The sequence below is a fragment of the Sorex araneus genome, chromosome 1, assembly GCF_027595985.1.
Source record: "Sorex araneus isolate mSorAra2 chromosome 1, mSorAra2.pri, whole genome shotgun sequence".
NCBI classification, from domain to species: Eukaryota; Metazoa; Chordata; class Mammalia; order Eulipotyphla; family Soricidae; genus Sorex; species Sorex araneus.
This window is the reverse complement of record NC_073302.1, coordinates 328,174,424-328,201,293: the sequence shown is the minus strand read 5'-3', so window position 1 is coordinate 328,201,293 and position 26,870 is coordinate 328,174,424. Positions and strand designations below refer to the sequence as shown.

The window sequence follows — 26,870 nt, the reverse complement described above, 5'->3', positions numbered from 1 at the left end:
CTGAACACTAAACATTGAATACTTCATTCGAGGAGTGATACCTGAGTTAGGGTCATGACTAAGTCCAGATGTGGCTCAAAAGCAAACAAACAAAAGTCTGTACAAATCTGTAAAAAAAGCAAACAAAAGTCTATATGATCCCATACCCTTATGTTTTTTTGATGAGAAAGCATACATTGTAAGGTATAAGCAATTCTAATTTCTATCTTCCAAAATAATGGCATACTAGTCTAAAATTGTAGAAAAAAATCGAGGCAAAAAACTTATAAAAGTGGCAGTTGGTTTCCCCTTGATGTTTTAATAGTTTATAGAAAACTCTGCCTAATAATAAATTAACTTGTATTCAGCCACCCATTCAACTTCACTTTCCGCCTCTCCCCTTCTGACCCCACCCCCACCCCGTGGAAAAATTTACTTTTTTTGATGGAAAAATTTAATAAAAGATTTGAATAAAATAATCCTTTGATATAGCAGAGAGAAAAGGAAATCAAATTTGTTTTATCTGACTTCATAACTTAAAAGCAATTTAGTAAAAAAGTTATTATTGCCCAAAGGGCTTTTAACTTTATTTTATTATTTGAGCATAATGTGCTAAGTAACTATGTTAACAGCCATTTAAAATGAAACATGCCTTTTAGCAAAGTCTCTGGTATGCTTCCTGGTGGAGCTACTCCACCCCTTCAACTACAGCCCTCGACTCCACCCTTGAAGTCAGTCCCCATCTCACTGGTGACATCAGTCTGGAGCGCTTCCCCTGATGATCCTGGTGTGGAGGTGCAGTCATGGAGTTCTCCCACTCTGGGGACCACAAAAAATCTCCAAAGTTCCTTAGCTAACACCCTTTAAAAAACAGAGGCCTGTGGAAAACCTACACATGGAAAGTCTGTTTCTATTTCAGTTGTATATCAGTTAAGATGGAAAATTTTGAAAGTCTACACAGATGGTAAATAAATTTCTGCTACATGAGGCAGTTCCTGGAATAAAGCAATTTTCTCAAATAACAAGTGCCAACTTATTTTTTCAGCAGGACTTATTTTTAACTTTCCCAGGGAATGGTTCAGAGACTGGAAGCAGTGTCCTTCACCTTAGGAATCTGATTCTCCTTTCAGAAGAAACTAACTCTGTTCTTACTAGAATCACATATATGTATACACACACATATATACACTGAGTAAAGTGGACGGCTGTTCATTTTCTTTGGGGGAAGGTTGTAAGTGAGGGAGAAAATTCTACAGGAATATTTATACTTTCATTCAACGTTTAGTTTTTCTGTAACTACTCCAAATATATAAAATGAATACATGTTCTTACATTAAATATCTTGAATAAATGACCATTAATCCTTGAGAATTTCTTAAAACAGTATTAGATTTGGCTTGTGTCCCCAGAAATCTTTAACAACAGTCTCCTAGGACATAGCTGAAAGCCCCTAATGGTTAGCTGGGTCATGCTTCTTTTGGAGAGATCCACCCTAGTGCTGCAATTGGCAGGGAATTCTGGCGTCTTAAACTATGTAATCTATTAAAGAAGGGCAATTCAAACATTTCTTTCGGTAGCAGAGATTTTATTAAATAATTAAGCTCTGCTATAATACTCTGGTAATTTTGAAAAGGCTACAGTAGAGTGCTAAGTACATAGCAAATACAAATTACTGGCAGAGTCTCTTGTCCCCACTCCTGGCTGTCTTCAAAGGGGTCCCTCAGAGGGGGTGGGTTGAGTTTCCCTCCCCACCCTGTGCAGAGCCCCAGCAATAGAAGACCTCCGGAATCCAGCCTCAGCCATGCTCAAGGCCCCTCTCCACACACTCAGACAAGCCTCACGCATGAAGGAACTGGCAGAGGAACCCAGGTATACGGGACCCAGGGCTGAGATCTCCAAGCCTGCTCAGATCGGGACTGGGCCTCCTCTGCCCAGATCCCCCATTTTCCAGTAGCTAGGTGGTCACACCGTCAATGGCCAACATCCAGAAACTCTAAAACAAAGCTCCTGGAAGACATCTTATAACCTACTTCTCCCTCTTGGAGAACCTGACAAGTTACCGAGAGTTTTCCTGCCCACACCAGAGAGCCTGGTAAGCTCTTCATGGCATATTCATATGCCAAATACAGTAACAGTGCTGGGTCTCATTCTCCTGACCCTGAAAGAGCCTCTAATGCAGCACTGTTTGGAAGGACGAGTAAAAAGAGGCTTCTAAAATCTCAGGACTAGGATTAATGGAGATGTTACTGTGCCTGCTCGAGCAAATTGAGGATCAATAGGATGATAGTGATAGTGACAGCAATACAAATTATTAACTTTTTTTGTAAAACATTTCACTGGGTACTTAGTAAGGGTATATCTATCAGGAAATACTTTCTGGGTCTTTAAAAACTAGCTAGTATGGAAAACGTCTTTGCAATAAAGGAGTTATAGTTGAAGAGACAAATATAAAGGAATTATGAAAGCCTCCAAGGGTCAAATTACACAATGAATATTGTACTGGTGGGGTTTAAGAGAGGGTACCATGCCAAGTGATACTACAACAGACCGAATGTTTGCAGCCAGCCCATAATTCATATGTTGACACCCTATCCCTTCAATGTGATGACATTAGGAGATGGGGTCTGTAGAAAGTAATCTGGTTTAGATAAGTTTATTACTCCCCATGATGTATCTAATGTCCTTCTAAAAGACAGGGCAGCTCCCTGGCTCTTCTCCCATTCTGCGGCCTAGCTATCATGCCCACAAGCTTCTGCCGGCACCATCTTGGCGCACCAACATCCCTGGCCCAGAGATGTGGCAACCAGTCCTGGATGGCACCAAAGCACCAGAGAACCCTCTGGGCCCCATACCAAGTTAATTTCACTGGGGTACCCCAGATGGAGCAGGCGCAGTCTCCCCACCTACTCCAGATGGAACCGATGCCTGAGAGCTTCTATAAGCAAGGCCCAGGTATGCAGGTACCAGGACTAAATCTCGAGGCTGCATGTCAGGAGATGTACTGGGCAGTCCCTCCCCGGCTCTCAACCCACTCTGTGGCCTAGCTGCCATGTCCACAATCTTCCACTGGGCACTATCTTGGTGCACCAACAGCCCTGGTCCAGAGACTCCCAATTGAATCCCAAAATAGATTAGTGCCCTCCAGAGATGTCTCTGAAACCCAACCATCTACAACCTAGGATCCCAGAAGCGCACAGTGGCAAATGTGAAATAATATCTAGCATCTGTCCCTGATAGACAAGCTTGAATGGTGGTGGGAAAATTTGGGGAAAACATAATGCTGAAAATTAGAGAGAGTATTGGGGAAATTGTTTGCCATAGAGGCAGGGTGAGTTCTGGGATGGAGAAGGGGGGTGGCTACTGGGGACAATGGTGGTGGAAAATGTGCACTGGTGGAGGATGCCTGTTCGATCATAGAATCTCAAACATAAAAGCTTTGTAACTGTATCTCATGTGATTCAATAAAATAATAAAAAATAAAATAATCATCATCATCATCCCATTGATCATAGATCATCATTGGTGGTTGGTGGTCTCAGTAATGTCTTCATTCATCCTAGCCCTGAGATTTTAGGAGCCTCTCTTTATTTGTCCTTCCCAATGGTGCCTCACTGGAGGTTCTTTCAGGGTCAGGGGAATGAGACCCATCATTGTTACTGGTTTTATGAATACGCTTATGAATATGCCACCGGGAGCTTCCCAATAATAAAATAAAATAAATATCTTTGGAAAAATAAATAAATAAATAAATTAATTAATTAAAGAGAGGGCAGAGTGAGAAGATGACCATCATTAAGTCAGGAAGGTCTTTCTTCAGAACTCAACCATCCCTGTACCTTGATCTCACACTTGAGTTCCCTGAGCTCCTGAGCAAATACTGAACACTCAGGCAGAATATGAGTAAGCCTTTCACACACAGGACAGGGAAAGATGATTTTCAGAACTTTTGACATCCTTCCGTAAATGACATTGCTGTAGCCTTTCTATGGCAGCAATTTCTGTGGGGGGGGGGGGTGAGGAGGGAGGGTGGACGAGCAGTAGTAGGGATGATGGGGAAAACTCTAATGTTTGAAAAAGAACACCAACAAATGAACCACAACCATTTCTGTATAACAAAATTAACCTACAAATATGTGGAATTTACAGAAAGGAGGAGTTGGAGTGACAAAGTTATCATAATTCAATACTTGTCTTCACCCACCTTGAATAATGCAAAGCTAAGTCTAAAGAGGACTGAGACTTGCCCTGAGTCCCAGGGGCATCAGAGCTGGGACGAGAAACTTTCCATCAACTCTGTGATGGAGGCATTACAATCAGAAACAACATTAGATCCAAATTTACTTTTCAGTAATATGTATGCAAAATCCTGTAAATCTGGATCACTGAGATAAGAAGACTTGAGGTTAATTTCATAAGTTTTCTTGTGTTTTTAAAAATACTTCCCTGTGACATCATAGAAAATTAAAGTATAAGTGTCAATCATTGAATGAAAACATAGTTTGATAGTGATATAATTGAAATGCTTTGTTATAGTAGACAGGTAAAATCAAACTATAATTTCTGTTCTAAAAGAATAAGTTTTGGGGGTATGGTGCCTACAACAGGTCAACCTGTATCTACGGGGTGAGTGCATCAGCAGCATAATGGTGATTTCAGGCTTTCTGATACCCCAAAATTGCCACTGTGCCTTTGGCAGGACCCCCAATAATGTGGGACCAAGTTTACTAAGAAGTTAAATGGCCAAAAGTTAGGTATGTGGGAGCCATGCCCACAAACCACCTTCGGCTCAGCTATATAAGCTCAATTTTGGGCCTTATTTCAGAAACCCATAGATAAATCTTAAAAGAGATCAAAAGCCACAGTTAATCTCAGACTCACACATGGATGAACAGACTGTGGTAAATCAGAGAGGGGTGGGTTGGCCTGGTGGCTCACCCAGGCAGAGTCCCCAGCAGCCACTTGCTTCCACAATCCAAAATTGCCTCCATACTCCTGGTTTGACTCCACCGTCTCAGGACAGTCCTCACTAAGGTATAATCTGCTGAAAATTCTGGTATGTGGGTTTTGTGACTGAAATTGCCAGGCCTTGCCAGAGTTAGGGTGGGCTACCTCCCCCCACTTCCCAATACTCATGGAAGCACTGGCAGTCTCCCCTACAAACCAACCTCAGCAACTCCTAGTAAGCTCTACTACTGGCCTTGCTTCAGAGACCCATAAATATATCTCAAAAGAGATCAAAAACAGCAGTTAAGCTAGGACCTGCACACAGCTGGACAGAGAGGGGTAAATCAAAAGGGGACAGGTTGGCCTGTGCCCACCCAATCAAAACCCCTGACACTCATTTGCTTCTACAACCCCGAATCGCTGCCATACACCTGGCCTGATTCCACCATCTCAGGATGGACTTCACTAACATATAATCTGTTGAAAATTATGGTATATGGGGTTTGTGACTGAAATCTTCAGGTTTCTCAGGGTCGACATGGGCTACCTCCCCCCACTTCCCTGTACTTCCTGAAGCCTCAGCAGTCACATCCACACCCCAAAGCTGCCACCCAGTTGAAAAGCTACTCCAGCCTTACCATCCTGATAAAAATTCCAAATGCCCTGAATAAACACCATGACCTCTTATAGCATCTGTACTGCAAATCATAATGCATAAAAGGAAAAGGAGAGAGGGATCAAGAAGGAAAGTGCCTCCCATAGAGGTAAGCTGGGGGTAGGGGTGGGAGATTGGGGAATGGTGGTGGGGAAACGGGGGACATTGGTGGTTGGAAATGTACACCTGTGGAGGGATGGGTGGTGGATCGTTGTATGCCTGAAACCCAGTTATAAACAGTTTTTTAATGGTCTATCTCACAGATCTCCAATTAAAATTTTTTTAAAAATTGTAATGTGGCGTTCATGCCCAGTTCAATCAGTTTAACCAATGGATGAATAAATAGCAGTACTCCTACATTTAAACAAAAGAGTAAGTTTCTGGGCTGGTAGAATAGTACAGGGACTAATGAACATACCTTTCATTTATTTTGACTCAAGTTTGATTCCAGGCATCGTCTGTTCTTCCCTTACCCCCTCTCCACCCGTCCGCCACAACACAAAGTATCATGGTTATAGTCCATGATTGGTTATCATATATAACCAATATATCCTATATCTGTGTATGATATATTGGTTATGGTACATTTTATATAGTCCATGATATGGTTATAGTCCTGGAGGTCTCCAGCATGGCTAAGTGTAGCCCTTAGTAGTACTGGTGCCCCCAGTACTACTCTCATGGCCTTGGTGTACTCAAGCATTGAATTATCCATCTCAGTTGGCTGAGAATCGCAGGGACTGACCCATTGAAGAGGCCTACCCTGACCCTCCTGCCCTCCCTTTCTTGGTCTCACCCCCCACCAAAGTCACATATTTCTAAAATTTTGGAGCTCATTTTCTCTTCTTGTCTTAAATGTGTGATATCAGGGTTGAACCTTTTAAAATAGCCCTGTTTAGGGGCCGGAGCGATAGCACAGCGGGTAGGGCGTTTGCCTTGCACGCGGCCGACCCGGGTTCGATCCCCGGCATCCCATATGGTCCCCCAAGCACTGCCAGGAGTAATTCCTGAGTGCAAAGCCAGGAGTAACCCCTAAGCATCGCTGGGTGTGACTCAAAAAGCAAAAAAAAAAAAATAGCCCTGTTTAAAAGGGTATTTTTCCTGTAATAAAGTACAGATACTTTAATAAATAAAATTTGCTTCTGAAACTCTTTGGAGTTTTATGTTGTTACAAAAGGAACTTAGTCACCTGATTTGGAGGGCACAGCAAAAGCAATTTTTTTTCTACCAGCTCTTTGGCTAAAAAATAGTAGTTAAAATAATGAATTTCCTGTTATTCTTAGCATGGGCCCAAAAGTCCTGGAGACTTTTTGGACTTATTTAGTGAATGAAAGAAAGACATTGAATAAAGGATCCAGTTATGAATAGTAACTGTAGAAAATAAAGATTATAATCAGTAGTAGCTTCACAGTGAAAAAGAAAGATATGACCAAAACCACAAAAATCTCTTGCAGAATTGAAGTGAACTGGGGAAAATGCAAACTCTGAGGCTTCCACGAAAATCTTTAAGAGAACCTGACCAGAGAGATAGCACAGGAGGTAAGACTGCCCTGGAGCAGCTGATCCTGGTTGGAATCCCAGTATGGCATATGGTCACTTGAGCACTGCCAAGCGATCACTCCTGAACACGGAGCCAGGAGCAGCCTCTGAGCACTTCAAGGTGCAGACTAAAACCCCCAAACAAACAAAACTGAACTGGGTACCCAGAGTCAAACTGACAGGTCCATTTCTACAGTGTTTTTAATGTGAAAATGGGTTCCAAATCTCCAATTTTTAATCTGAACTTTCTAAAACTTGATCAACCTATAGGTATGTACAGATATCTAACTTTATGAATCAAGCAACAGTTTTTCTTTTTTTTTTTTACTTTTTGGGTCACACCCAGCATTATACAGGGGTTACTCCTGGCTCTGCACTCGGGAATTACTCCTGGTGGTGCTCAGAGGCCATGTGGGATGCTGGGAATTGAACCCGGGTTGGCCGTGGGCAAAGCAAACATCCTACCTGCTATGCTATCACTCCAGCCCTTCTAGCAACAGTTTTTAATTAAACATTTTAAACTTTGAAATGTGTCTTTATGGTTTGATTTTTTTGTTGTTATTAGGCTTGTGAATATAATTTGCTTTGCTCTAAAGTAAAATTTTAGAATTTTGAACATCTTTCTTATTAATGGATAGCACTCAACAATTGGCTGGTTATGACTTAATTCTTGCTTATATGTACCTGTCCAGAAATTTTAGTTTGAAAATATTTCACAAGCAGTAACCTAGTTGTGCTGAAATATTATTATCGTGGCAATGGAATTCTCTGCAGAAGAAACCAGAACAGCAATGATAGGAGAAAGTAAATATGTCACTTTGGATATAAATAGTCCCGCAAGGAAAAAAGTAACGCAAGTTGAGAAAATTCTGTCTGTTCCTTTTCACTTAGATACTGACTATGACAAGAGTGCAGTGGGTTTGTCTAATGACTGACAGGAGTAAGAGAGGTTATTAGAGGTAGGACAGTGACTTGTCTTGTGACTTCCAGGAGGATATATATTTATTTGTTAATAATTCTCTTTGAATCAAGTTTTATTAAGTGATTGAAATAGCAACCATTTTTAACTACTTGTGCGCTGTATCAAGCAAACTCTGGATTTGCCACATACTATGATGCTGAGAGCTTTCCTGGTTCTTTGTTCAAGGACCACTCCTGGTGATGCTTGGGGTCCTCTATGTGTTTGCCAGGGACAGAACTGCATGCAAGGAACACATCTTACTGTGGTACTTGTGGTACTTTCTCTTTGGCCTCACCTCAACAATATCTTATTTTTTATTTCATAAAGTAGTTGACAATATCTTATTATATTTAATATTCAAACACCACTCTCAGGGGTATGGTGCCTCCAGCAGGTCAACCTGTACCTGCAGGGTAAGTGCATCAGCAGCCTAATGGTGCCTTTGGACTTCCTGATACCCCAAAATTGCCGCTATGCCTTTGGCTGGACCCCAACAACTTGAGGCCAAGTTTAACAGGAAATTAAATGGCCAAAGGTTAAGTATGTGGGAGCTACACCCACAAACCACCTCCAGCTCAGCTATACAAGCTCATTTATTGGCCTTATTTCAGAGACCCATAAATTTTGAAAGAGATCAAAAGCCTCAGTCAGAGCCAGCAGCACGGTGTTCTGCGGGTGAGCAAGAACACCCTATAGGGCATATGCCAGTAGTTTACTCCTCTGGAAAAGATAGAAATAAGGGCCATGATCCAGAGAAACACAAATGAATCTCCAAACCAATCAGCTCACTGCATAGATGCCTCCAGACTTTAAGCCAGGCCAACTTCACCAGGGTGCCTGAGACTGTGGCAGGTGCCACACCTGCCCCCTAAACAACCCTGGTGGCCGCCAACTTCCAGAACCAAATAAGAAATGAAGGTAGGTTGGTTCAGTGACTACAAACTCCAGGTCTCAAGGGATAGGGGATGGGCCAGTTCTTCTCATCCTCCCATCACCATAAGACCCTGGAGGTCACGCCCACAAACTGCCTCCGGCTACTACTTAAGCTCCTTAAGGGCCATGATCTAGAGATTTCTCCAGACCCAAATTATCTAAAATTTTAGAACTCCAGGAGCACAGGTCGCTTTTGTGGCAGCACAACATCTTATGCTTCATAACAAACAATACAAAAGAGAGTATGGGGGAGATTGTCTGCCATAGAGGCAGGGGGAGGGGTGAGATGGGGGCATACGGGGTTCTTGGTGGTGAAAAATGTGCACTGGTGGCGAGTTGGGTGATTGATCATTGTAGGATTAAAACTCAAACAGGAAAGCTTTGTAACTGTATCTCAGTGATCACAAATAATAATAATAGCAAAATAAAATTAACATGCTGAATAAGAAAAATGACACCACTCCCACCACCATTATACCTTCCCACCACCATATTTCGGATATTTCCATCCTGAACCCCAATCCTTTCCTCAAAGCAGAACCAAAATAATATATTTTATATTGTTTGTTACGTAAAACCGCTGAAAATGCTACAAAAAAGTATCCTTAGAGGAAAGCATATAAAGATTGTTGTATTTCACCCAGGGGCCATTAAGCCCTTTTATAAGAGATCAGTAGCATGTTGTTAAAGGTTGATCCTTGTGTGCTTGTATACATATATATATGCATATATATATGTATGTATACATACATATATATGCATATATATATACACACATGCATATGTAAATATATTTGTAAAAAATATTTCCCTATAAGATTGGTTTCCTCCTACTTTGAACCCAATCAAATGTGGTGCAGTACTCATGGAGTATAGGTAGAGTGTGTGGTATGAAGTGTTAGCCTCACGGTCCAGGAATTGGTTCATTTGTGGGTGAGGCTCAGTCCGAGCATGTGGAGAGTGGCTGTGAGCATGGTGGCATTTGAGTTCTGGAGGTTTTCTGCTGCCAAGCCTGGGTCCCTTGGGACAGAGAGGGGTCTCATCTGCCCTCCTCCTGAGCACCCTGAATGAAACAGCCTAGCGCGGGATCCAGTGGCATGGTTATATCAAGATTCATGTTAAGCTCCCTTCTGGGAGAGAAGGACATTCTATCTGGATGGTGGCTGAGGATGAGATTATCTGGTGCCAGCCAGAGGTGGCTTATGGGTGTGACTGCTGAGTCGCCAGAGACAGGGGGATATGGGCAGAGGATCTCCATTCCCAGTCCTCAACGATATCTTAAACATGATTCTGTGACTACTTTATATTCTGCAAATCCCTTTAATATGCTTTCTATGTCTTTTTAATCAGTAGAGACAGATTCTAATTATCTTCAAATATTCCTAATTTAGTATAGGAAAATACAGTGTGGCCATTTTTACTATTCACATTACTCTGTTTTCAAGGCTCAGCATAAAATATTTTAAATAATTTGAAGATATGGTGGTGAAATATGTGCACTGGTGAAGGGATGGGTGTTCGAGCATTGTAAAACTGAGACTTAAACCTGAAAGCTTTGTAACTTTCCACATGGTTATTCTATAAAAGAATAAAAAATTAAAAAAAATAATTTGAAGATATGTTGCTGACAAATAGCAGCATAAAAATGCATCTAGACCCTGAAGTTATTCTTGTTTATATAAAAGATCCCCACCCAATTTTCCCTTACTACCATAAAGTTACATGCACCCAGGTTTTCTGTGAGGATCTATAGAGTAGCCAGAGGATCAACTCAGTATTAAAAGTCCTCCAACTTTCCTTTTCCTTATTATGTTTTTATTTTTTTAATTAACAAACTGGAATTTTAGAAGTTATCGATAGTGGAGTTTTAAGCATATATGAACATTAATCCCATCGCCAGTGTCAACTTCCTTCCTCAAATATTCCCATATTCCTTCCTTACACCAACCCCCACCCTATCAACTTGACAGGCATAATCAAAGATTTAGTAGTTTCAGCTTAGATCTCATGTTTCCAGGTTTGAGTCTGTGTTTTGGATATATGGCTATACCACTCACCTATATCACCAGTATAACTGAAACCCTGATGCCTGTTCACGCATTACTTCCCTTTCTCTTTCCTCCCCCTGCCTGCCACCCAGCTAAATTTCTTTCCTTCTCTGTCTATCACCTCTCTATGCACAGTCATCAAGGGTGACCTAGGAAATCCCTTTTACTACAGTTCATTTCCTCATCCAATATTCTATATATCACAGACAAGTGAGTATTGGAGGCACAAATATGCATCACACAATATCAATATTTCATCTATTGATATCTGTGTGAGTTTGTTTCTCCTAAGAATAAAAAGATTTATGTGAATTCTAGAAATCAAATTTCATAATCAATAGGTTTCAGGTTCACAGTACAACTATTACCCATTTGTTTTCTGTCATGAAAATAAATAACCTCAGTGGTCAGAGCTGGAAATGGAGATTACCAGAATGATATAGTATTGGTCCATTCTGAGTTTCCCAGGGTAACCTGATGCACAACTTTGTATGGGTTTTGTTTCTAATATGTATAGAGTTTTAGGCATAAATATTTTATATGTATGTGTTTATTAATATGTTTAAGAGAAAAATTTGCATGAAGAGTATATTGAAAACTCCTGGTAACTTCCTTTCTCCCCTTGCCTCCTTAATGATTGCTCACAGTATGGAGCTTGTTTGAAATACTTTTCAGCTTGTTTAAAATTTATCATGCCACAACCCAAACACTGTAGACATCTGAGAAAAAGCACTTTGTAACTTATAAGTGGATGCAGATAATATTTATGATAAAAGTCTATGTTGATCCCAGGGAAAGAGTACAGAATAACTAAGTTGAATCCTAATTCATGACTTGGGAAAGTGTAACTTTTATTATAAAATTAGAAACCAGGAGAAGCTGAGAAAAACATATTTCAATTAAATTCTATTTTCAAATTTTATTTTCTAATTTTGCCTGCATATGTCTGAACAACAGTTAAATTTCCAATTTTTTTTTCCTGTGCACAAAGCAGACAAATGTCTAAAATAGAGGATAAAACATTTCCTTTCATCCTTCAAAAAAGCCTTAATATTAGGTTTATGTTACTTTTCAATGTTGGCCAATTTTCTCTGATTACTTTTAAATTATAGTTTTTCATGATAATATGCAACTCAGCATCTTCTCTGTGGGGCAGTAACTTTGCATTGGTAACACAACATACCACTATTAACACTTTAAACTACAGATTCTTGGCCTTGTCAATATGTAAACATTGTCCCATTAAAAGTGAAATACAAAGCTGAAACATTCTATTGACCTCTGAAAAAGCAAGTTCTCTGTCTCTTATTCCTTATTTGTAGCCTCCAACAGTCTAATCAACTTAATGTCTTGATTTTTGGTCAACCTATATATGACAGTAAATTAAACATCATATTACTACTTACAATAAAGTGAAGACAATATACAAGGGATAATATAGAGCAATGGACTGAAAGTTAAAGCCCTGCCTGTGGCAAAATAATACCATGTGAAACAATTGCTCTCCTTTTGGGTGTTGTAGTTCGCAATAGAGGTATCAAGTGGCCTTCATGACTATCATGCATTTTTATTAAATATCTGTGAGATAAACCATACCATTGAAAATTATTCTCAGTAAAATAAACAACTACTACTGGTAGCCAAAGTCACATGGTATTTGTTTACTATGTGTCAGGCATGGTTTTAATTGTACACACATACACACATTCATTCAATCTGTCTAAAAACTGAGTAAAGTATTCCATTATATAAACAAATAAACTTAGGTACAGACACAATAAGAAGCATACAAAGTAATAAACCTCTCAATTTGGGAAGCAAAACTGAAACCAGGCGCTTTACATCCAGGGATCATCTCCACAATGACTTTGTTGTATACAGACTTCCAGAGTGTGGAAGCAGAAGAACAGCTATTATCACTCCAGAAATTTTCAATTAAAGCACTCTGCCTCTGGCTGGCTGTAAGAACCTTGAACGGAGAGTTCAGACCATTAGACCCTGACCTATTCCCAGGCAAAAGAGTCTCCAGCTCTTTTTGTTTGTTTTGCTTTGCTTGTACTTTTGGGTTTTTTCAAGCCACACGTGGCTATACTCAGGGGTTACTTCTAGCTTTACACTTAGGAATCACTCCTGGAGGTGACTGGAGGAATTTTACGAGATGTTGGGGATTGAACCAGGGTTGGACACATGCAAAGCAAATGCCTTACCATCTGTACTACATTGTTGTCTCTAAGTCTCGAGCAATTCTACTGCCATATCTTCACCTCAAAGTTTGGTCAAAAGAGATGGTTTTGTCACTGTGCTATGTAGCTTGACTATACTTCGCACCTCAGTCAATATTTCTAATAGCCTAGTGAAGTAGGAACTATTGCCTCTCTTTTTTGAGACAAATACATGGCTAACGAATATTAAGTAATACCCTTTAACTAAAGTTTTCCTTTTTCACCTCTTCACACATTACTCTTCTGACTTAGGAAATCAAATTTAAACCACACTATTCATTTTCTTGGCCAAATAATGATGCTATTTAATTTTTTTTCATAAAGCCCTCTGAGTTAACTTTTAACCAATATAAAAAGAAGTCAATCTTTTTGTAGTTTTGTTGACTCAGAAAAATAGAATCAAAAGATGAAGAGGCACATTAATCACTAGTTTTATTCTTTTGCCAATGCAGAAATAGCACTGGAAAAAAAGAATGCAAGTGAACTTTTCTATTTGCTTATATTTTCTTTGAAAATTTTGAGGTTATCTCTGAAAGTAGCACTATAATTATCATTACAGTTAGAAAATTATCTGTGGAATAGAAATCTCCTTGGCAACAAGGAACAAGTAGTTAATTTCTAAGGACATGAGTCAGAAAAAAGGGTTGGGGTTGGCACTCTGTGTCTGGTGCCCAGATAAGAGGTAGAACCTAGTAATGTAGGTTATATTAGCTATTCCAACATTTGTGGATATTGGCATTTCTTCTAAGGAGATAGCCAAAATCTATGGTGGCTTTGTTGATATTAAAAGATTAATAAGTTGGTACTGGTTTATAGTAACAGAAATCCATGAGGAAAAAACTAAATCAGTCACACTATTATGATAGCTTCTAATGTGCAACTGGCTCTGAAATAACCATTAATTATTTAAAATAACATCATAAAAGGGTATTAATTCTTGCTCCAATAAAAGCTGATGTTGGATTAATGTGAGTGTATTAATGACCTTGCTTCTAATACTATAAATAATGTGACTTGGAATTAGGGTCCAAGTCACAGCTTGGATCAGAGGACCATCACACATCATAACTACTTAAACAATACCTAGAACAAGAAACATGCAGACCTAATAGCTCTCAGTTCAGATTGTTTTCTGCCTTAAAGTTACTTGGGGAGCAAATCTCCCTATTTTATGAGATTTTCACAGTTGAAGTTTATAAAAAGAATCTACTATTGTCAGATATTTTCTTTTTTTGGGGGGTCACACCCAGCAATGTAATAGGGTTACTCCTGGATCTGCACTCAGGAATTACTCCTGGATGTGCTCAGGGGACCATATGGAATGCTGCCAATTGAACCTGGATCGGTCATGTGCAAGACTGTGCTATCACTCCAGCCCCTATCAGATAATCTTTCTTTTTTAAAAAATGTTTTTGTTTTTTAAAATTTTTTTATTATTAGTGGATCACTGTGAGATACAATTATAGAGTTATAAACTCTATAATTTCATGCTTGCATTCCAGTCACACAATGATCGAGTACCCATCCCTCCACCAGTGCCCATTCTTCACCACCAATAATCCCAGTATCCCTCCCACCATCCCCACCCTATGCCCCCCTGCCCCACCCCACCTCTGTGCCAGGGCATTCCCTTTTGTTCTCTCTCTCATTTTGGGTGTTGTTGTCTGCAATAGAGGTATTGAGTGGCCGTCATATTTGGTCTATAGTCTACTTTCAGCACATATCTCCCATCCCGAGCGGGTCCTCAGAACACACTTTACCTGGCGTTCCCTTCTCTATCTGAGCTGCCCTCTCCCTCAGCATGTGAGGCCAGATTCCAAATTGTGGAGCTAACCTCCTGGTACTTCAGATACTCTCTTAATAAATGTTATTTAATTGCTCATACTCCTTTTTACTTTTCAATCTTCTGCTGTCATTTTTGTCATCCCTCTTTCCAGTCTATTCCAAGCTTCCTCAGACAATAATCAGAAAGCCTCGACAATTTCTAAGTCAGTTGCCTCCAAACATTTTTTATTATGCACTCAGTGAACATGTGCATGATAATTATAAACCATAACACAAATACCTTTGTATTAATATATCATATATTTAAAACATGCACAAAATCTTCCACATTCAACCTTCCCATTCCTCTCTTAAGACAACTGAACAGATTCTAAATGGCATCTATTACAGATTATTACATATTATAATTTGTTACACTGAATAGTTGTTTTGTGGCAAAGTGTAATAACAAAATTGAAGACCATCCTAGAGACCCATATTTTACTGGTTTTTCTCTCTCTTTTCTTTCTCAGACTCTGTTATAATGTGTGGAACTAGTATGGGTAATAGAGGAGGATGTGTCATACGTGTGGAATATATGGTCACTGGTTTGGATTGAATGATTTTACTTCTCCTGTACCTTTGTAACTGATATTTGTCTTTTGGTATTTGTCCTCTGAAAACAAATCCTTCACCAAAACAAGGCTATTCATTCACTCAAATGTTTTGAACAGTGTTGAGGTAGATGCTACAGAACCAAAATTGAAAAACTACCCTCCAATGAAATTATGTTTTAGTTAGAAATCTTAGGAGCAAATTCATTTGTAGCAAACATTATAAGAAAAATCTCCTTATTTAGTGAAGCAAGAATTAAGCACTTAGGTGAGGAAACTGGGAACAGTACTTCAAAGTTGTATCATAAGAAGTTTCTGAATTATGAACCTGTCAACCTCATCTTCCGTGTGTGTGTGGTGGTAAGGGGAGGTACACAGTATCCTGCTACCCTTCCAGGCCACTGACATTAATCAGAGTTCCTCATGTGAAATGGTAAATTATTTTTCCTCACCTGCACTTGTAATCTCTGGTGTTAAATTGATGTTCCTTGTCTCCTTACTAAACACATTGGCAATGACCAAACCTCATCATGCTGAAAAAGAATCTGATTGTAGAGACTGGAGTGATAGTCAGCAGTTGATCCTCATTCTGTCTCCAGCATACCATATGGTCCCCCAAGCATCACCAGGAGTGATCTGAGTGCAGAGCCAGGAGTAATGCCTGAGCACCACCAAGTGTGGCCCAAACACACACGCGCGCGCGCGCGCACACACACACACACACACACACACACACACACACACACACAGAGAGAGAGAGGGGGGGGGGAAGAGAGAATCTGTTCCTTCTAGCCTGAAAATACATGTTTTATCAAGGACTTCCTGTTTTGTCTTGTAACTGAGGGACCTTTCTCTTGGTGTCCTACCTAAGTATATGCTTCCACATCTCTCTCTATCTTTGTTTTCCTTTTCCCCCTTTCTATTCCTGTACCATTCCCATCCCTACCTTATCTTTCTCCCTCTCTTTCTTCTTTCACCAAAGTTCCTTCCATTCAGTGCTAATATTATGCGTGAATCAAATAGAAGTCTTGTTTGGGAAGTTCAGCAGCATTTCAGGAATTATATATTTTACTCATTAAGGAAATGTTAGTTCTGACTAATGCTGGTAAACCAATTTCACAAAACAGGGTCTGGGATATTGAAAATGTTCAGTATTTATTATTGACTCATTTCACTAGTTGCTAAACATTTTATGTTTAGCATATAATTAAATATGTTTTCATTTCCAGCTCATTCTAGGAAAATTGTTTGTTGGGAGGCAAAATATTTGAGCTCCCAAAATATTTCTACTTTTTATTTATTTATGAAGTAAACTCAATTTAAATATCAAGAAATAATTTGATGATTTTCAGTGGCCTCGTAAAACAAAATAAACTATTCAGAAAGCTGACAGCTTTATGTGGAACATAAATCCTACCCCTGTCCCCCATAAATAAAATCTGAAGAAGAACTAGTATTACCCACTAGTTAATTAATTTAGTTGACCACCTGGTAGCAACTTTCTTTACCAACTCTAATCCTTATATTAGGGAAACAACGTTTCACTGTCACTGTCATCCTGTTGCTCATCAATTTGCTGTAGCAGGCACCAGCAACATCTCCATTGTGAGATTTGTTACTGTTTTTGGCATATTGAATAAGCCACAGGTAGCTTGTCAGGCTCTGCTGTGAGGGCGAGATACTCTTGGTAGCTTGCCAGGCTCTCAGAGAGGGGTGGAGGAATCGAACACTCTATCCACTGTGCTATTGCCCCAGCCCAGGGAAACAACATTTACAATAAAATCTACTCAGTGGATCTTATCTCTAAGATCAGTGTGGCCTCAGTGCTAGACCCTGACATACAATTGTCATTCTAGTATGAACCTATCTGCATACTCTTATTTCCCTTTTGTCAATTGATAGCAGTTCTATCAACAAACTCCAGCTGCTCTATTAGTCCTTGCTTTCATTCACTCTACATTGTTATATCCAGGATCTAGGTTAGTCATGTTTTTGGTTTGTATCTGATTGTTTGTTTGCTTAGGGACTACTCCTGCCTCTGCACTCAGGAATTACTCCTGGCAGTGCTCAAGGGACCATGTGGGATGCTGGAGATTGAACTCCGTTCAGCCATGTACAAGGCAAGAGGTCCTGCCTGCTGTACTATCTCTCTAACCCATGATTTGTATTTATTAGACAAAATTTTCTTTCCCTCTTCTATTCCACCATCAGATGGGCCTCTGATCCTGGTCCTTCTTTATCTTCTCTATAATTTTCTGTGACTTTTTGTCACCCATTTGTAGATATTCATTTTGCCAAGCTAAGGACTCCCATATAGGTATTCAGCAGATAGAAAGGAACAAGAAGGCCATTTCAGGTTCATATGTGCCTTTTATCAAATTTGTACATATTTTAAGGATAGGCTAATAAGAAAAAATTTTATTTTATCATTCAGAGTAGATCAATGTTTTTAATTTTTTCACACAGTACATTATAGTATAAGGTTTTGCTTCTGCATAATATTACCCATATAAACAGTATGATATTAAATCCACCTCATTTGAACTTGCAAACTAGTCCCTTAACATGTAATGGTACTGACTGTATAATATGAAATTAAAACACCAAATATTATATGGGATATATATGCAAACCATACATGCAGCCTATTTATTTCACTACCTTTCATGTTTTGCTGGAATATATATATTTTTATTTCTTAAGAAAAAAATTACCTTCCATTTTATATTGCTTTTCAATGTATTAATGTTTTGATTAATCCCTCAATATAAAATTTCAACTTCTTCCGGATAATGAAATTTCTAACAGACACTCACTTTCCCTAAATATCCATAAGCTAGCCTGCACTGTGTGAGGCGACTACACAACTAAGCTCTAGCAGTGCAGTGCAGCAGATAAGGAAGTGTGCACCTTCTGCATTTTGCCATTACACAGGGGTATGGCCTTCCCTTCATACTGTCCTCTGCCCATTGAGTAGAACATGGATAAGGGCTTAGAATGTCAGAAAACAGATAAATGGGGGCTGGGGACCTGCATTTTGAAAACATAAAGTCTACAAATGGTCCTAAATTACTTATAACCAATTATCATGAGTGTGGTTGAGAGAAATATGTTGTTTAAATCACTCTTATGCTGGATTTCTCTGATCACACTCAAATCTACACATAAATGACACACTTTAGTATATTGTTGGAATGTGAAGCTTCTTGCTCAAATGTGGGATATCTTCTCAAAGCTCAGATCTTTTTTCGCATTATTTTTAGTTGCTTTTACATTGTAGTATGGACTGGATTTTATGCAAATGAAATATGTTCATATATTAAAATAATCATAGCTATTCAAGAATTTGGAAAATAATGAGTCTTTAAAGAAGAGTGGATTTTAGACTTACTTCGTAAAGCACCAAAAATACAAATATGCTAGTTCTTTAAAAAAAATGTCTAGTCTAACCTAGAGTCTTTCCCTACATAATTTCCAGCTTCACATCTCATTAGGTTTCAAAAGACAACTTTTTAGAGAATTTGTTTCCTCCAGAATTTTTTGAAATATGTTTCTATTGCTCTTACTCTAAGAACCCACCCACACCCTATAAGCACTGTAAATTCCACATGACCTTCAAGCTTGTTTTCTAATGTCAGCTCATAAACTACTTAGTTTTCCTTTAAATGGCTTCGATTTAATGATATATCTCACAAAATCTAGGAGAATAATTAGCTTATGGGAAGAATGTTTACCTATACTACAAATACAATTATCTCCAATTGTTACTCCTAACAAATGTGTGATGCTATAGTAGATGAACAGAAATATCATTAGAAAACAAAAAAAGCATAGAAAATAATGAATATTCTTCAACATTTATAGGTTTAAAGAATTATAATTTATATTGAAAGTACGAAATACACTTATATAGAGAGAGAGCAATATTTCAGTACATTCTGAGGATCACTTTTATAAATTTTGTTTGTTTCTCCAAATATTAGATTCAATTTTATCTTGGTTCTCCACCCCAAATTCTATGCTCATGAAATCAATACAAAATTTTGGTCAATCACATGCCCTACATATAATAAGCTGATTAAAGGTATACCATCGCTCCACTCCTGTAGGATAACATAGCCTCAGGTAGTTTAGGTTTATTGGGTTAGTCCCGTTACAGTGCTCCCATTCCTCTTTGTTTATTTGTAACTTCTTTTTTTTTGTTTGTTTGTTTGTTTTTGTTTTGGGGTCACACCCGGCGATGCACAGGGGTTACTCCTGGCTCTTCACTCAGGAATTACCCCTGGCGGTGCTTGGGGGACCATATGGGATGCTGGGATTAGAACCGGGTCGGCTGGCCACATGCAAGACAAACGCCCTACCCGCTTTGCTATCGCTCCAGCCCCATGTAACTTCTTTGTTAGTGTTCTGCTGACTTGTAAATATTGTTTTTCTCTTCTCCTTGAGTCCTTTGCATAGTTTATTCAGAGCAATGTCCTTTTTGTATGGACACAGGAAGACTTAGCAAATGCTACCTGGGAGTCATTTGACTCTACATGATATTTTCCTCCTGGACATCTGTTCTCTTGACCTAAGCCTCAGCTGCCCTTACTTCCTAGCACCCCCAAAAGCAGGGTCTTGACAAGGGATGAGACGGACCCAGGGCAAGCGGTGAGTTGTATGCTACACTGGCATCGAGATGGGCCTGGCCAAAGTGCCTAATGCTTAACTATAAGTTAAGAGCTTGATCATGGACAAATGTTGTCATGATCCAAACAGTGATAACTAGATTTGGACCCTGCTAGGGTTAGGAGTGATTAATCTGGTCTGAGTGCTGTAGTCTGAGTCTGTGGCAAGATGTTGCCAGGAGAGCTGCCTTGCAAGCCTCAATGTATCTCTTGCTATGTCCATACAAAAATAACTAGTATTAAGATGTTAATAAGTGTTTGGACTAAGGGAAGGAAAAAATCCTTAAGAGTGTGGGTGTAGCCTAGAGGGCAAGGTGAGAGAGAGAAGTTGGAGGAGAGACTAGAGAAGAGAGAGGGGCTGCAGCAGATCCAGAGAGAGGACGGAGCTAGGAGTGCGGGAGATGAGAAAGATGGAAGATTGAATAAATGGTAACTAATCAGTAACCAGTTTGATCCTTGTTCTTCCTTCGTCTGCCCTTGGTCAACGGCCGTCCCTATCCATACACAGCGGTTCCAGAGCGAACTCGGGTGGTGAGACAGAGCCGCCCGGAGAGCCCGCAAGTGCACGCGCCCGTCGGCGTGCTTTAGTTTTTTTACACACTCCAAGCTCTAATTGTAAATGTGCCTCACATATATGGCCAAGGTATATAAGAAAATCACAAACTCAATAAGATAACAGAAGCAAAAAATGGCAATAAGAGCTATATAGAAACTTCACAGAACAAAACATGATGTCCATAAGGAAAATGGGAAAACAAGCTCACTATTAGTCTTACCAGGTAACTTTAAGTAAAAAACAGCAATTAAATAACATGTCACACCTGTGAGAATAACCTAGTTAAAAAGAGACAGCAAAATGCTGGTAGAAGTGTGCAATAAAAGAACTCATACATTTGTTATTGGAAATTTGTTATTCCGGTGACTTAGTAAAACACTTCAGAGATTTCTCAAAATAATAAAAATATTTAATATTTATCTATAACACATGATACTCCATAAGACATATCATATGATCTAACAATTCTACTTCTAGGTAGCTATGTATTTATTACCTATATACATAGGAAACATTCAAACACTAATGTATAAATAATATCTATATCTATCACTCTCTCCCATTCTTTCTAAATGTATATATTTTATTACATTAATAAAGCAATAATAGCCATAATAGCAATATAAAGGGTCATTTTTTGCTATGCAGAAAATGCTTCAAGCAGTCTTTATATTATATACTTAATATAGTTTGTTTTTACTCTTCTGTTCATTATATTCATTTGGTTCATAATTCTATTACATTTCTAAAATTTGGGTGGCTGGTAGTACATTAAGTAATTTTATTCTCTTTTGTTTGTTTGTTTGTTTGTTTGTTTGTTTGATTTTGGGCAACAATTGGTGTTACGTGGGCAAACTAGTTCTGTGCTCAGGGATCCTTTTGGTGGTGCTTGCAGGACCTTCTGCTGTGCTGGCAAACTAACTCAGACTGACCAAATTAAATGCAAGTGTCCTAATCACTATATTATTTCTCTGGCCCATACTGCATCCTTTTTAATAGTTATAGTGTATTCCAGACCACAGAAAGCAATAATTAAATTATTTACTGATAAGAAATAGGATTGTTTACCTTTATCTCAGTAATGCATATAACAATTAATATTTTGCATATCATTTTATGAATTTATATATTTTATGTAAGCCATAAGTGGTTAATACTCATATATATACATGTACATATTCACTGACAAAGAGAACAAAAATTCCTACATTTTGTTCCTAGAGACTACTCCCAAGACATATTTTTCTTCAGTGAATTTCTAACTCAAAATTTCACATTTAATTTGTTTATTACAAGGCATCCTAGAGAGTTGGACAGTCAAAGCAAATATACCAGCAGACAAACCATAGTATTTTAAAATGATGAAATTTTTAAAGTAAAAATTGAAGTTAGAATTTATAAATGAGATATAAATTACAGCTCTCATAATGCAACCATGCTATAGTGACATGTCCAAGAGCAAATTCTTTCCAGCATTCTTACTATGGATATAAATGTCCAAGTGGTGTGCATATGTTTCTGGAATGTTTAATGTTTCTGTCAGCAGTTGGGCAGGATTTGTCTTCTTTTAGGGAGCTAATACTCATAGGTCAGCTAATACTTTCTTAGTCATTATTGTATCTCCTCCAACAGATTTGATAGAATGTATAGAAATTTCTGAAAAAGTGACCTGAGCAAGTCTTTCAATCATAGCAACTTTATGGAATATTAACATTTTAACACGATCCATATGAAAATAGAAGAGTTTGATGGAAATGCAGAATACTCTGTTGGCATGCAGTTTGAACACATTGATCTTTTCTGTAATGTCTTCGACTTCACTTAAACTAATTCATGACACATTACTGATCTAGTTTGTTAGCAAAACCAGCTTATGGAAACCAGACTTATTTACCACAAGAAAACGTAGAGTATTTGTTTTCCTCACTGTGGTTAGCTCCAATTGAACAGAATTAACAGTATTAGTTGGGTTAGGTGAATTGTAAATATGAATTAATATATGAAAAGCAGAACATGGAAATGGATTTAAATGTCACATGAAGTATGTAATCTGAAGGGACTTTTTATGCCATATTCAATTATTAAAAAATTGTATTGACATTACCTATAGTATTCTATTATGGCTTTGGAAGAACACAAGAGGAGTTCTAAAGACAATATAAATTTTGTTTAAACGAGAACACAATTGATGTAACTCCTCTCCATTTTTGCTTCTCTTACATGGAAACTTCTTAGTGGGATAGGGCACAAAATAAGATCAGTTACGGGTACTCAGCATAAAAAAACTTAGTTATTGATCCCTTTTTGGGCAAGAGTTAAAGGAAAACTGATATGCATATTAATAACATTTATTAGGTTATATAAAAAAGCACCAGTATGTTTTATATTGTATATGTAACAAGATCATTTTTAGTAAGTGATTAATACCACTTTTATTATGATAAATATACTTATTGAAAAAATAGACTGATCTAAATAAGCGGGTAGGGCATTTGCCTTGCATGCAGCCGACCTGGGTTCGATTCCTCTGCCCCTCTCAGAGAGCCCGGCAAGCTACCAAGAGTATCTTGCCCGCACAGCAGAGCCTGGCAAGCTACTTGTGGCATATCTGATATGTCAAAAACAGTAACAACAAGTCTCACTATGGAGATGTTACTGGTGCCCGCTCGAGCAAATCGAAGAGCAACGGGATGACAGTGACAGTGACAAATATAAAATAGCTATGTCATCCTTTATGAATGTTAGAAAATCCTCTTCGTATAGGCTTTGAGCTATAAGTCATATGGTGGCTAATTTTAACTAAAAAAAAAATGAAAGCAATTCCATTGGTCAGCTACATGACAAAACAAATCATTGTAAATCATTGTAAATACTATTAGTAAAAGTACTTGCTTATTATATTATTCTGATGCTTCCTTCAATATTCTTTGGGTCACCCAGTAATATTACAGGGCAAAAGATCTATCGTTTTTTTATTTTTTTAATTCTTTTATTGATTCACCATGTGGAAAGTTACAAAGCTTTCAGGTTAAAGTCTCAGTTATACATTGCTCAAACACCCATCCCTTCACCAGTGCACATATTCCACCACCAATCGTGATTCTTGGTGGTGGAAGATCTATCTTTTTAATCCTAGAAAAGAGCAAGTGATAAGAAAATCAATAATATTTTCAAAATTCCAAAAATCAGATCATCTCTTCATATGTCTTACCTTTCTTTTTCGAAGCCTGACTTGATTACCTGTAGGTTCCTGGGTGGCCAGAGTCTCCTTTACTTGTAAACACTGCATGCCACCTCCAGAGTTGACCTTTGGAAGGTTGTTTTGGTGTTCTGAGAAGCCACTCTTCTCCAGGCCATTTTCAGCAGACATTCCATCATGGCAGGAAGGAGACTGCAGAAGACAGCTCCCAGAATCTACTTTTAATAATGGTAGGCCTCCATCTGTACAAGGGATAGCCAGGAACTCATCTTGTATAGTACTGCAGGTGTTTCCTTCATGTTCATCTTTAGGGAAGTCAGGTTTCCTTCGTTGTTGAGCAATTACAGCAGAATTGAGCATTTGCTTCTCAGGCACCAAGCCATCCACATTCACAGAATCACATGCATTAATTTTGGCAACATCTTTTATTTCACTTAAGCTTATGACATTACAAAGTTCCAGGTTTGTATTTAAAATTTCAGCCACTTTTTTCTCGCTCCTTTCTTCTATCAGTGCTAAATCGGCTCCACCAACCATTCCCCAAGAGTTATAAGAATCTTTACTTTCTATGATGTGCAGCTTCTTTTCGAAGGAGCCTGCTCCTTCGATGCTATGTTGATCAGATGTTTTTTGCCCTTGAGCCACTAAGATGTGGTTATCATCTGTAGGATATAGATCAGAATCTGCATCTTCATCAGAAATGTGCACTAATGTTTCTGTACTGGCTTCCAGAGAAAGAAATTGATCGTCACTTTCATGGCCATAGTTTTCTTCCACTTCTCTTGAAATGTGACCCATGGGTCTCCCAGATGAATCTCTCAGCTCATATCCATGGCAGCAGTCAGGGAGTGAAGCACACTTCTCTTTGTGCTCCACATTTAGAGTTGCATCTTTTTCCATACTTGCCTGTAAGCTATCAGCTACTAGTCCATGATGACATGCTATGTTATTATCATCAGAACTGAAAGGCTGTCCCATCCATTGGGTCACATGTTCTTCCCAGCTTCTCTTTCTGATAGCTACAGACATGTCATCATACTTTAACAGCAGATAGAGAAATATTTTCCATATAAGACCAAATGAAATTGAACAGGATGGGTGATTCAAATTCACAGACTGAAGAGAGTTTGTTGTGTCATTTTACCAACCTATTAAAAAATTTAAAAATATGGATCAGAATGTATTTCTAAAAAAGGAGCACTTCATCTGTGCTACAAAGACTTTGTAAAGCTTCTGCTTATAATTTTAAAGTGCTATTTTCTTAGGAACACCTTGATATTAGAAAAAACTTTCACATTCAATATCTCTGATATTTGTTTTGGGGATACACCCAGCTGTGTAGCTGTGTTCAGGGCTGACTCCTGGCTCTGCACTCAGGGATCACTCCTGACAGGGTTTAGGGAACCACATGGAATGCTGGAGATCAAACACTGGGTTGACTGCATGTAAATCAAACACCTTAACTGCTGTACTATTGCTCTGGCCCCTCCTATTAAAAATAATTGATAATACTTTTAAATTCAGGTAGTCTGACCTATTAAATAATATAAATACAAACACTGAATATTTAAAACTTCATTTAGAAAATAATTAATGGCAATATACAATAAAATTAACTGGAAGAAACTTTCTGCTCTAGCCCACATGCTTTACTGATTTACTTTCATAAATAAAAGTCATTATAGAAAACTATTCAGTATTTGGTTTGAATTATAATAAAGGCCACCATGTATCTGCTTCTTCAAAACTGAAACTATGGAGACACAATATATGATGTTCAGTTTGTGAAATAGCTAATACAGAATCCCAAAATACTAGGATGTATTCACTCCAGGGAGAATAAAAAACATGGACTAAAAGGCAACATAAACTGAGAACTGTTCTTACAAGTAGAAACTTTAACACCACAGCCGGGGGGTAGGGGCACAGGATGGTGGGGATGGCACCAGGACAATGATATGCAAAAGCAGACACTGGTGCAGTGTGCGGTGATGGAATGTTTTATGCATGAAACCCTACCATTAACAATATTGTAAATCATAGGGGGGAGAAACTCCAAATCAATAATAGTGAGTTTTTTGTTGAAATATTGAATGTAATCAAAGTAAAGTGAAATTTACCAGTTACAAATGCGGGGTGGGGTGCTGGGGAGGTGGGGGGGAGGGGGGAGGTATACTGTGATTTTTGGTCATGGAATATGTGCACTGGTGAAGGGATGGGTGTTCAAGCATTGTATAACTGAGACTTAAACCTGAAAGCTTTGTAACTTTCCACATGGCGATTCAATAAAAGAATAAATTAAAAAAACAATATTGTAAATCATGGTGCCTAAAATAAAATTTAACTTTAAAGAAACATGGAATAATCAAATACATTTTAAATTAACATAAAATTTATGAATAAGAAAGCATAACACATCTTATTCATAACACTTTGGTATACATACACTTACATGTGTCCTATTAATGCTAGTATAAGCCAGTAAGCTATTATTATTGAAGTTCAGACAAATTAACTTGTTCAAAATTATATATTTAAAAAGTAAGCTAGGGTTTATACTAAGGGTTTTTCTAAGGCCCTGGTTTAAATAGTCAACAAACTTCATTATTTTCATGGAATGAGATTTGTTTTTCATCTTCCTTTCATAATTTTCAGGTATATAAAATTTATAGCCATAAGTCAGGAATTTATGTTCATCAAAAAGATATGAGCAAAAGACAACTGGAGCAAATCTTCAGAGTTTCAGCCTCAATCTCTTTCACTTCTAAGTATTTTAGTTTGTATATTTT

At 38.3% G+C, this 26,870-nt stretch overlaps 1 protein-coding gene across 2 annotated transcripts in view; it reads right to left on the bottom strand.

The window, feature by feature from the left end:
* Positions 1-25,110, bottom strand: part of DLC1 (DLC1 Rho GTPase activating protein) — a 420,273-nt gene extending 395,163 nt beyond the window's left edge. For both annotated transcript variants that reach the window (XM_004618896.2, XM_055131469.1), the window contains exon 1: positions 24,094-25,110. In XM_004618896.2, the coding sequence (XP_004618953.2) occupies positions 24,094-25,110 (1,017 nt within the window). The remainder of the gene's footprint in view (positions 1-24,093) is intronic.
* Between the last annotated feature and the right edge of the window lie 1,760 nt (positions 25,111-26,870).